The sequence below is a fragment of the Ambystoma mexicanum genome, chromosome 9, assembly GCF_040938575.1.
Source record: "Ambystoma mexicanum isolate Mex_15411 chromosome 9, UKY_AmexF1_1, whole genome shotgun sequence".
Lineage (NCBI taxonomy): Eukaryota > Metazoa > Chordata > Amphibia > Caudata > Ambystomatidae > Ambystoma > Ambystoma mexicanum.
In genome coordinates this window covers 328,714,081-328,726,605 of record NC_090931.1, presented here as the reverse complement: position 1 = coordinate 328,726,605, position 12,525 = coordinate 328,714,081, and the positions used below count along the sequence as shown (strand labels likewise).

At 44.9% G+C, this 12,525-nt stretch overlaps 1 protein-coding gene across 4 annotated transcripts in view; it reads right to left on the bottom strand.

Moving 5' to 3' along the window:
- The window catches only part of CLIP2 (CAP-Gly domain containing linker protein 2), a 705,753-nt gene that overhangs the window by 322,182 nt on the left and 371,046 nt on the right, over positions 1–12,525 (bottom strand). For all 4 annotated transcript variants that reach the window (XM_069614741.1, XM_069614743.1, XM_069614740.1 and 1 more), the window contains one exon: positions 8,644–8,768. In XM_069614741.1, coding sequence (XP_069470842.1) covers positions 8,644–8,768 — 125 coding nt within the window. The remainder of the gene's footprint in view (positions 1–8,643; positions 8,769–12,525) is intronic.

Below are 12,525 nucleotides of genomic sequence, written 5' to 3'. Positions count from 1 at the left end.
CTAACGGGGGTCGGATCTGACGCTGCAAGGTCCCTTTCTCTTTTTTCCTCTTTTTTTTTGGGATCCCCCCTTCCAATGTCAATTAAGTGAAGGACACCTCCACAACCCACAAAACCATAATACTGAACATGGGGACCGGGGGACACTGCCGCAATCCCCACTCCTCATGCTCTGAATTTAGGGCTTTGGATTAATTGTGGCCGAATTCGGTCAAATGCTCCATAACAGCATTTTTATTCAATCTATTTGGGTCTTTCCAACATAAACACAGTAAAATAACTATAAGTGTTAAAAGAATTTAAAATACATTATCAAAACGCTTAGTAGGATAAAGTCAAAGGGTCAGATAGAATTGGTGTCCAGAGCAGTTGAAATTAGTCTGTCTGCTATAGTAATCCTCCTTAGCCAGGCCTGATGTATATATTTGGATACAAGATACACTACAGAATGGTCAGATGACTCTTTACAAAGATTTAAGGTGTCCAAAAAGGATCTAATACCTGACGCCCTAAGTAAAGTTCTTAAATAATGGGACTTTAGGATTTTCAATTCAGGGCAAAGTAACAAAGTGTGCAACTCTTTCATTTCCTGGCCCACACACGAGTCACAAACCTGTGCTTGGAGCCCCCCCCATGTTCTTGTGAACCTGGCTATCCTAGGTGTCCCCATGCTGAATTCTCTGTAAAGCACGTGTGCGTAGGGGGGACTAATAACGTTAAAATACTATTCGTATCCAAAGTCCTGTTTACTCGTGAGGTAGCTAGGGTCAATGCCCGGGTTGTTACAGTCATTCTTCATTTTCCTCCTTTTGTGCACGAGCATTGCCTGCTTAAATCTAGTTAATGTTGTTTTATCTTCCATGGTTGGGCTAGTCCACACAATAGACATATCAAGTTCAAGGGGGGTTCTCTTCACATGTATTACCCAGGGTAATTTCTTCCCTCCTTCCAATTCCATTATGTGATATAGAGCATCACGTTACCCGTCAAGGCTAGGAGTAGACCAAAGCCTGATCCAGTAATAAACCAGTCTATAGGAAACCAGATCCCTGATGGGACACGTATCAGTTTCCAAGTGTAGAATAACATTCGGGGAGCTCTGGGGGGAGTAGCAATAACGTTTAAAGACATTTGTTTTCTACCAATATCAGGTTTAACACCTTGACATGGCACCAAAGATCTGCACCACATAGAGCTGAAGAAATTGCCTGCTTTTTATGCAGCTTTAGTGTCTCCATGTCAGTGGTGGAATCCTCTCGCCCCACTGCTGTATTTTTCGAGGTTAATGCCAGCTTTGTTCACATGGGCCGTCCAGTAGAATTTCTCATGAAATCTGATTCCCAGATAGTCACAAATTCTAACTCACTCAAGCTAGTGCTCAGCAACCCTGATGTCTAGGTCCACCCTTTTTGAAAACCTGGGCCTAAAGACAATCATCTTTGTTTTTCCAATGTTTAAATTAAGTCCATGTTGCTCACATTTGCACATAAACATTGACATGGTATGTTTCAAGCCCATTGGAGAGGTAGATAAGAAAACGGCACTGTCTGCAAAAAACAGAGCCGGGAGGCTTTCTTTACCTATTTTGAGTGGGTTTAAGCAGTTGTCCAACCGTTCCAGGATATCTTCATCAATGCATATACAAAAGAGTATCAGGGCAAGGACACCACCCTGCCTCACACCTTTGGATACCTTAAATGGTCTAGTGACCTTGCCTGCCAGCCCATACCGGACAACCACCAAAGTGTCTGGATTACCACAATCAGATTTGTCTTTTATGAAGTAACCGCCACAATTGGTCGCAAGGTACTCTGTCAAAGGCTGTTTGGAGATCTACAAAAACTGCATATAGTTTTGCTTTCTTCAAAATGGTGTACTTTTGGGTTAGCAGAGACAAGCAAAAGCCTTGATTTATGGTGCTCTCAGACTTAAAACTGGCTTGCAAGTTATTGATTATCTCATGATCATCCACACAGTCGTGTAGGTGTTGCAATTTAGTTTGGCAAAGATGTGTTCCCGTATTCTAGCAGCGAAATAGTTCGATAGTTGGATGGTTGGTACCTCCCTCCCTTTTTGTAAATTGGGATGATGGCTGCTTTGCGCCATGATGCTGGAACTACCCCACAGTTTAACACAGCAGTGAAGAGAAGTCAAAGTACAGGAGCCCATACCGTTGGTTCGTCTTTATAAAGATTAACTGGAGCTTTGTCAGGGTCTGGTGCGTACCTGCTTTTTTGGAGCCCCTTCACGTCATATACCTCTTGTAACACAGGCCGCAGGGTGGCGCCACTAGAGGGCCACTCGAGTTGTGTAGGGACCCCCTTATACTCTCTACCGGTACAATCGTGTGGGCCAATTACGTACAATTTCGCTAAATGGTTAGACCAGCCATCAGCTTCAATGCAACATTTCAGATGAATATCCCAGTTAGCCTCTTTTTCAGAGATAAAACTACAAAATGTGGGGCTATCTCCCCTCTCAATTGCTTCCAAAAACTTGGCCCATTTGGCTTTTAAATATTTATCCTTTTTCTCTTTGATGATTTTTTTGTAGGTAGCTCTACAAATCCATAGTTGGGGCTTGTCTGCTAGGGGTTCTTCAGCTAAACTGATCAAAATCGCTTGCTTAGCTGCCCTACATTCGTCGTCGGACCAGCCATCCCAGGCTAGCGCATGTTTTTTAACCACTGTTTTGGGATATTTAACGTATGGCAGAATACGTTCAACTAGGACCCCATAGTCATTTATAACCTCCAGGTCTGTGTTTCCTTCACTACAGATGTTGCCAATTTGGTCCAGAGAGGCACTGTAGATTTCCAGTTTGATGTTACATTCCATTATTTTGGCCCCTCTAACTGTTTTACGGGCATGACCTGATACTGAAATACCCTAAACTTCTTTAGCTGTTGTTTTGTCCCTGGTCGATATTCGAGAAAACTCAAACATCGCAACCAGGGGTTTGTGATCACACTAGTTTTTTATCTAATGCTTCAAAATTGGCTAACAAATCCCAGTCTATAGCTAGGATTAAGATATAATATATATGCAAGGAGATGGATTTGCCAAAGAAGGTGTCCTTGTCTGGTTGCTCGTTAACATGACTATTACAGGCTCTTAACTCAATATCATAAATGATATGTGCTGTGTCGATGGCCTGACTGTGGGTCCTTTTAGGATAATCAGATACAAGTTGTGATATTTCCCAACCCCAATCCTGATCTTCCCATAAGCCTTCCAGTTCCTTTAAGGGCTCAAACTGGAGGTTGAAATCCCCAGTGATTATTATATAGATTTTCTCACGGACTGACTTCTCACATGAGTCAATTAGCTCTCTGATTTTGTTAAAGATGTTTAGGGGTGTCACAGAGTTTGGTGTATTATAAACATTGAATAGGCGGTAGTAATGATCATCATTTGCTAGTTATGTTATGTTATTAACACTAGTAAAGCGCACGTTCACCCAAAGGAATCATGGCGCTGGAAAGGAGACTACCCAATCGAAGAAGACCAATGGAAAGGCCAGACTTAAAACAGATTAGTTTTCAACGCTCTTCTAAATCCAAGATGGTTAACAGTGGCCCTAAGAGATGAAGGGAGGCTGTTCCAAAGTTTGGCCGCGGCAACAGAGAAGGCTCTACCTCCGAGCCTTTCCCGGTTAAACCTAGGGACAGTAAGAAGGTTAGAGGTGGCAGAACAGAGGTCCCAGTCCGGAAGGTAGCGGGTGAATTTAAACTGCAAAAATTCGGCTCCCTGACCATGGATTGCCCGATGAACAATGCATAGTGATTTAAAATGAATTTGCTGATTCACCGGGAGCCAATGCAGTTGGCGAAGCACTGGCGTGATGTGGGCACCATAAGGGGAGCCAGTGGCCAGCCTAGCAGCAAGGTTCTGCATACGCTGAAAGCGGTGTATAAGGCCGATGGGTTGAGACAGATAGAGTGAGTTGCAATAGTCCAGTCGTGTAAGGACTAGCGCGGCCACCACAGGGGGGCAGAGGGCTTCCGGGATCATGGGCATGACCCCCTTGAGGATTCGGATCTGGTGGTGGGTGGACTGGCACACGGCCGTGACCTGGTTAGTCATAGACAAAGAAGCGGAAAGGATAACTCCTAAATTCTTTACTTTACTAACTGGATTAGGTAACGGGCCAAGGGCAGAGGGCCAAAAAGCAGAGGTCCACAAGAAGGGGTTAAGGGGGCAACCTACCAACAGTACCTCCGTCTTATCACCATTTAACTTTAGCCAGTTCTGATCCATCCAGATCCCGACTGCCTTTAGGCAATCGTGGAGGCAAACTGAGGCCTCAGACTGATCCTGTTCCAAACGGATCTGCTAGTGCTATTATGTGTTGGAGATCAGCTAGGCCAGTCAGGCACTCTGATGTGCTAGTTCAGGGCTATGCCCACCCAGATCGACAAACCTCCCCTGGGCCTACCCAAAGGGCCTTTTTTAGCAGGAGAGGAATAGGTCTGGTAGCCCTGTAGGACAATCTGGTCCGTGGCCCAGGTTTTCTGGAATATAATTAATTCAAAGCCTTACAAGGATTCACACTAACTGGGATAATCCATGTGTTTGGCGAGGCCAGCAATGTTCCAAGAAACTAACTTACAACAGTAGCTTGGCAGTACCTCACTATCTTTCAGAGGTAGTCAATCAACCCCATCTAATCTATCTTCTACAACTAGGGCTCGTTGTTCTTTGGGACTATCCGCATGAGCTGGGTTACCCAGAGAGGACATGTAGTTTGGTCGTGCCACTCTTTTCTCAACTTGTTTTTGGCCATGATGGTGGCCTTTAGGGATCGGCTTAAGGGATGTGGATCTCAAGGTAATACGAGTGATTGGGAGGATAGGTCTGATAATCAATGGCCAGCAATCCCTCAACTATGCTTCTAGACCAAAATTCGATTTGGATACATTCATCCTTCCTGTTGGGCATTTCCCTTCTTGTACACCTAGCAATATCTTCCCAGTTGATTAAGGTACAACCTTTAACAGATGATATCCAATGAGTACATTTGTTAACCAGGGACTTATGGTTTTCAAAGGCACCTGGCAATAGTCCAGATAGATTGTACATGATTACTGATGCCCCTCTCATGTGGCATGTCCTAGTATGATTGGGAGTATTCTTCATCCCATATTTGGCAGTTGGGGAGCAAGACATATCGAGGGTAGTTGGTTGCATGACGATTTATAATTGCGATTATCGGAGTGACGAAAGGCAGAAGGGAAACATCTTGCTCTTAGGACATTCATATACAGAAGTGGATTTAGGCCCGGCCTGATCCAATTGCGCCTGCTAAGTCTGTGCTTGCTATATCACTTCCAATGTTTGGGCGCCCAACGCAGGGATTGTCCCTAGCCCCATCTATGGGATATGGGTTCTTGGCAATAGAGGGAAGTCTTCTCTCTCCTAGCTTGTCTATCTTGTCCGCCAACATTAAAATAGTATCTTTGAGTGCCTTCTTTTCCCCACCCTGTAGGTCTTGAAAATCGTTAGCTATCTGGCAGGAACACAGTTGAGGTGAATTGGAGACTGCCTTACCCTCTTCCCCGGGTACTGACTGGGATGTAGGTCTGGGTGTAGGCTGTATGCGGTATGCGCTTCCCCCTCTTAATTGTTTTACTTGGGTGAGCCCCACCCTTTCCTTGGCTTTTACTACTTGCATATCAGCAGCATTAACAAGGGGGGAGAATGTATTAGACAGGGGGATTGTAGGACTAAATATAATCAATTCCTCCTGGGTTACTGTTCCCATCCCTGCACCAGAAACACATGTACTCTCTATAGTCTTATGTAGGGATGCCTGGGTGTTGCAAGTCTTTAGGGGGATTCTCATTCCCACATGTGGGGTACAATTCTATAATGTTACCCATTATAGGAACCTCTGTACCAGCCATATTGGCTGAGAAGGTAAAGTTTCTTCCACTTGCTTGACCCGTCTTTTCTCTACCTCAAAGACCCCCAAGGGGTCCTTATGGGACCCTTGCTTCTACAAGTGTGCGGAATGGTGGCAGTTTTGTTATAATGCGTAGCGGGTGTAGGTTGTAAAATTATCAGTTGGCTCCATGGTCCCACACTTAGCCATGCAATTGGAACAGGCACCCTCTATTACATTGGTACCAGACTGAGCGGCCACTCCCAGGCTTCTATGTCCTCCAACCAGTCCTGGATTTCTGAAATTGACACATTAACCTCTCAAATGGGTTGAAACATTTTGTATATTTTCTTACGCCTTTCTTTAGGAGAGAAAGGGCCATTGTCTGCCCTCTTCAACATAATAGACAATATGTAGACAATATGGGAGGGGTACACCTTTGTTTAACCACTATTCACCTTTTGCCCAAAATTGTGGCAACCAACCTCCTCCATCCCTACCATCCCACACACAAACATATAACAGGTTATCAGCAAATATGCAAAACAATAGGTAATCCAAACAAACATCGGCTACGTGCAACAGTATATAACAGCAAACTGTATCTAGGGCACAACACCCAGACTTAGGGATCAAAGTCAATACAAATATATAGTCCCAAAAAAAACATGAGTTAATCTTGATGTATTAACAACTGGGCAAATAGGCTGCGGGAGCAAGGCACACACAACCTGTTTGATGGGCTGCCAAAGTCTGCTCCCCCCCCCGCTCCTCGGAGCAGCCTGCAGCAATCCGCGTTGTAAAAAATCAGCCTGTATCGCCCCCGCCGCCTACCCCCAGGGCCAGCCACCAATGGAACCAGCACCACTGGACCATAAAATAGCCTCAGCTCCCGTCCTCCAACAAAACAGGGCGAGAGGGGGGAAAACCCCAACCCCATCTCCACCAGTCCAACAGGCTCAGTAACAGACTCAAAAACCAACCAAAATGGTCTCCGGGACTCGAGTCTCTGCCCCCAAGAAGCTCCCATGGTGTAAGAAGACAACAGAAGCGGTCCAAAATCGACCAATCCACGAGTCTTGAACTACTTCACTTACTTGGGCCAATGTCCCTCTCGTGCCCTGGAGACCTCTTGGATGCAGTGTCCACTGCTACAGGTGCATGGACTTTCCCCAAAGGTGCTGCCACAAATGGTTGGGGCTTGGGTGGAGGGATCGTCTGCGGGCTCCAGAACATCCTACGGGCGGACAAATACCCCGTGCCATTGACCCGTGCGGGCTTCACGGCTGCGGGAGTCTAGCAAGTTTTATGTGCAGCGAGTTGATGGGGGCGTGGCTAGAGCGAGCGCCAGCTCTGTCCTCTTTTCCCAGCTCCAAATCACCTATGGGATCACAAACACTCAGGCCCTTTACCCCTGCTGATTTTTGTAAACCAGGCCCTTTGTATCTACATTTTGTATGTTTTCTTTTCACGGACTATAAGGTAGGGGCCACTCCGTCTAAGATATATTAACCAATAAAGTGTATCTACAAACTTAAGTGACTATTTCAGATACAAGAACAAATTAGGTAATGTTCAGTTCCATATTGCCTTGTGTCAAGAATATATCTAACTTTCAGTATTTTAGTAGAACAACATTTTTCCTTTTTTTTTAACCTTTTTAATGCAAAAAGGTGAAAAAATATATTACCACTTGGGGGAGAGATCGTCTGACCAACAGGATGGGAACATTGGCGAAATTGATCAGTAATGCCTGCATTCTCTCGCCCACATGCACGTTTCCCCCAGGGGTCTGCCATTTTTATTTCAGCCCCGGCACCCAAGGCCCCTTGCCCTTTACCCCCATCTGCCTCTGCCCCAGTTCTCTATGGAATCCTGCTGCACACCTTCACCCCCCCTGCAATCCCCCTAATAACTGCTCTCGCTGGTCTAGCCTACCTCTTTCCTGATGTCTGTCATAGAAATGGAAAAGAGACTTGGTCTGTTTACCATTTTCCATGACAGCCATCTTTGTTGGTAGTTCTTTTCAAGGGAAATTGCGCACATGCAATATATGTCGAGCCCCCATTTCTCTTTAAAAAAAAACTAAACTGTGATTAACACTTCAGATGGAGCTACAGGGTGCTAATAACAATAACCTCGGATTTTGTGGGGGTTAGCTCTATAATGGCATACTTCATAACTCATTGGTACAACAGAAGTGAGATAATGCATATGTACTGAGACACAGAAAAAAGGAAAAGAGGAGACCTTATAAAAGAAAGAAGAGAAAGGAGAATATAAACCAACTTAATAACACCAAGGTTTAAAGGCATACTATGCACTGTAGGGTGCAAGAAAGAGACACAGCCAAATAGGAAGCAATGAACCAGGTGTGCAACTGGGTATCAGAAATAACTACTTCCATGTAGCAGGTAATGTATCAACCAAATGACAACTACCCAAAATCAAGAAGATTCTTTTCTGAGTGTAAACATTTTAAAGAAAATACTTAAACCACTCAATACCCTTAATATATAATGGCAGTATTCCAAAGAGCAACAACAGCAGCTTTGAGAACTACAGCAAGAGGGAATCCAAATAGACCACTGGGTGAACCCAAACATGAGACTGTTTAAATCACATTGCACTTTTTTTTTTAAACATGCAAAATGCAAAAATGTAAGACCGGAAACAGTAGAGCTCAGTGTAGGTAAACCACATATGAATCGGGCCAGTAGGGCAACATCTTTCGCTGTGATTCAAAATGGAGTACTAGTACCTTGTTCCAGCCACGGCTCCATCATTCTTCCCAAGGGGTTCATCAAGCTCCACTCCACACCATTCCCCCTTTGCGAAATCCGTCTCCCCAACATAACGTACCACTCCTGTCTTCGTTCCGCCCACCTGTGGGTGAAACATTACAGGTTAGGAGAGGAAGCAGGACATCTTCAAATGCATTGTATTGGTCTGAAATCTGACCAGTATTAGACTTGGGTGCATTTTAAGATAACTTCTTGTGTGAAGGATCCAGGACAGATTTGCTATTCCCTTGCTTGTTAGCTAGAGAACACAAAACAGGACGTGAAGTCCACAAAATAAAATTCCAGCTACAATGTAGTGTATAGAGAGATTAAAAGCATTTTCTTTTATCATGACTCCAGTGTTTAACCGCTAGGGAAATAGATGATAGGCTCCCTCTTCCACATTCACAGCATTCCTCGGCATGAAGGAGCATGATGCAGCAGAAGAGGCGAGGATGTGTCCAGGTGGGGCGGTAAGTGATATTGGGAGTTTTAGGGGGACAGAGGAATGGCTGTGCTGGAGGAGCTGTGGTGCAAGGGCAGCTCAGGACAGAAGGTAGTGTAAGGAACTCATGGTGACAACAGTAAAGACAGACACAAGTGATCACAGTTCAAGGGTGTTTATTAAACTGTATGCAGGTTGGAAAAACGCCTAATCTAAACCTAAATCTAATATGAGATCAAGCGTCGACCATCAAATGAAAATAAGACAGTCCTAGTGGCGTTGTGTCAAATAAAAAGGGCCTGTACTAAGAAACCTATTGCCAAACCTTACAACTAATACAAAAAGGGTGTGGGATAGCTTTGAAGGAAAGAAAGAAGTGTTCACAAATAATATGTCAGGATATGTTAGCCTGGGTCTTACTTCCTCACGTTTTCCAGCACGAGGTAAGATGGGATCTTGAAGCACAGTAAACTCTTGAGCTTCCCCAGCACGAGATGACAGTTTCACCTGCAGCTATCATGGCCTTCGATGGCCAAGTCTCGTTTCTCTTGAAAGTCTCTTGCCTTGGAGGGACTGGCATATTCAAATAACAAAACAAAAGTTCCTTCAGCAAATTAAAGTTTGTTTGGGTGATGGTGTCACCTCTGGGTCCCTGTCTTCTGGCCGCAGACCCTTCTCTGATTTCAGCCTCCCTCCTCCGGGTTAACTATGGCTCTCGATTTGGGTAATGGTGGTTCTTCCTATGGGTCCCCCTCTTCTGGGTGCTGACCCATAAAACAGTTCTTATCAATATAAAGGCCTTCAGGGGTTGCTTCTCCGAGTTCCGGGCCTGATATGAAAATCCCCTTTGGATTGCTCTTGAGGTGATTGTTCTTCACCTTTGGGATCCCCTCTTCCAGGAGCAAACCTTTCTCGAATCTCAGCCTCCCTCCGCCGGGTTCACTAGGGCTTTCCTTTCACTTTCACAGGATTCACTCCCCTTTGTTTCTCAATGTCTTTTCAAACAGTTTCAGAGGACATCCCTCTACCGGGTTCACCTTTGTCAACACACTGTTTCTTGGGACTTTAGACTTTGGCCCCTCTCCGTCAGCATCCCTCTTCCGGGTTCACGCTTGCCAACTTCCCATTCACTCCGCTTTCAATGATTGCAGGATTCCCTTCCCTTGCTTTCTCACGAGTCGGGATTCCCTCCGCTTACTTTCTCTATAGTTCTTAGGTCAACGGCTTTCGACTGTAAGGGAATTTCGCTTGAACGCCTGTATGACTACTTTGACCTAACTTGGCAGCTCTCCTACGGCCTTCTGGTATCTGTAGTTTCACTCAGACGGGGATCGACCAGAGTCTCTCAAGTTAGCACCCACGTGGTGCCAGTTCCCTCTGCAGCTGGTCTCAACTTAAAACTTTTACAGTTCTTTGAACTTGCTTCAACTTGCGACTTTCATTCACTGCAGCCCGGCTCTTATCGGCTCTACCCTCGACTCACCGGCTGTGATGAACTGCTTGTCTTTCTTCGTAACTGCAGTCAAGGTCGGTACCACGGTAGCAGGATTTTCCCTTGCTTCCGCTTATCAGCGTCGACACGCTATGTGTACCGTTGACATCTGTTGCATCACATTTAGGCTGTTGTCCTCAGTCTTACTATTCCTTCTGCAGAGGTTTCGCAGGTCTGCGTTGAAAAGGGCAAAGTCGTGTCTCTCCTTGTCAGCCTCTCGATATTTTTCGCCTTTCTCCTCCTCTTGAACTGCCGGGCCTGGATAGTTGTCTCGTCGTAAGGTCTGCCTTGCTCGTACTGTGCTCTCTTGCTCCACGTTTTATATCTGTTGGGAAAGGAAAGCTCCATCAGGTGTGTATGATTCTGGTTAATTGCCTGACTCTTGTGTCGGGACATGTCAGGTAAACAATCTCTCATGTTGTTCTGAAAGTGTTTGTGTCGGAAAAGGGGGGCAGTGTTTTTGAATGTCCTACAGAAGAGGATGGGGAAAAGGTGTTGAAGGAAGGGGTATACCGCGTCTCACCTGTCGGTGTCCCACTCCCACTCCCCGAGGACCCCCCATCCAGGTGATCCTCCCTCACTAGTCCACCTCCAGGAACTGGATCCAATAGCGATGGCTGAGTCCTGGTCACCTGGATGACAGATCCCCAGGGTTTAGCCAGTGAGACACCTTCAGGTTTCTCACAGTAGGGAGCAAGAGAAGGCTGTTTGTCCGGTGCAAGCAGCTGCAACGCAGAGCTTGTTCCCATCGCAGGCTTGGATCATGAGATCTGTCCGTGCTTTGACCAACCTGATTGGTTGCTGCTCCCATCCAGAGTATTCATTGCCTTTTTAAAAGTGCAAACTCAATTACTGCTAATAGTAGAAATCCAACTTGGTATCAGGACACTCCATGTCTTTTGGTAATCTTCAATATTTTTTTTGAAATTCTGTCAGATATTGTAAATGTCTTTCTGGAGTTATGGATCCTTACATGTATACTCAAATAACCCTTCTAACTAAAAACTAAAATCAACACCCAGGATCGTGGACGTAGTCAAAGACAACATGTGCACAGATCCCTCCAAAAGTGCTTAAAACTACTCTCATTGTCTAAAGGTTCTTCTCTTCACAAGCCTAAGGTTATGGGCAGAGTTACTAAGAAAGTTGGGGTTATCCAGATTCATTAATTTGAATGGGGTAGATGAGCATGGGGTTCTACTTTCGTGCTGTTGAACCTCACAAAAGATATGGATACTCTCTACCATGAGAAGTGATGGAAACATCACGCAGTCACGATTGGGAGGTCATTACTACATTGTAGTGCTATTATAACCTTAGTGTGAAATCAGTGGATATGGTTGTAGCTCAGTCACTTCTCTTAACCGTAGGAAAGCCATAGGGCCTCTGTGGTTTCTCCAGTGCCTTAAAGTTTACACATACACTTACTTTCAGATTTTCTCTTTGTTAAAATTGCATTAAGTTTCACATCAGAGATCAACATATTTACCAAACCCCCTATACCCTATGACTTTTCAAGTGTTTTTCTATAAATTATTAGTTAGCAAAAAGAATCAGCAGGGATTTTTAATATTTAGAAAGTAGACTAAAATATCTTCAATAACGCCCATTAATGAACATGGTCTCCACCATAAACATCAAAATGTAACTTTTCTGGCTATACATTACTGTACAGCATCTTATTAGCACACTGGAGAGGGGTGTTGTGACTAAGGCAAGGTTTGTGCTGTCACGTGTTGGTGTACAAGTGATCACAGCACGTCACTAGAAAGGACGGCTGTGATCACGTGTTATATGTCAATAAAAGAGGCATGCAGTCTCTTGCTCGCCAGTTGCTGCCACTCTTAAACTGGCTCCTGTGTCTAATTGTGAGAGTTTCAGAAGCAGTGCTGGCCTCCCCGGAGCCCTTAACAACTGGCGACG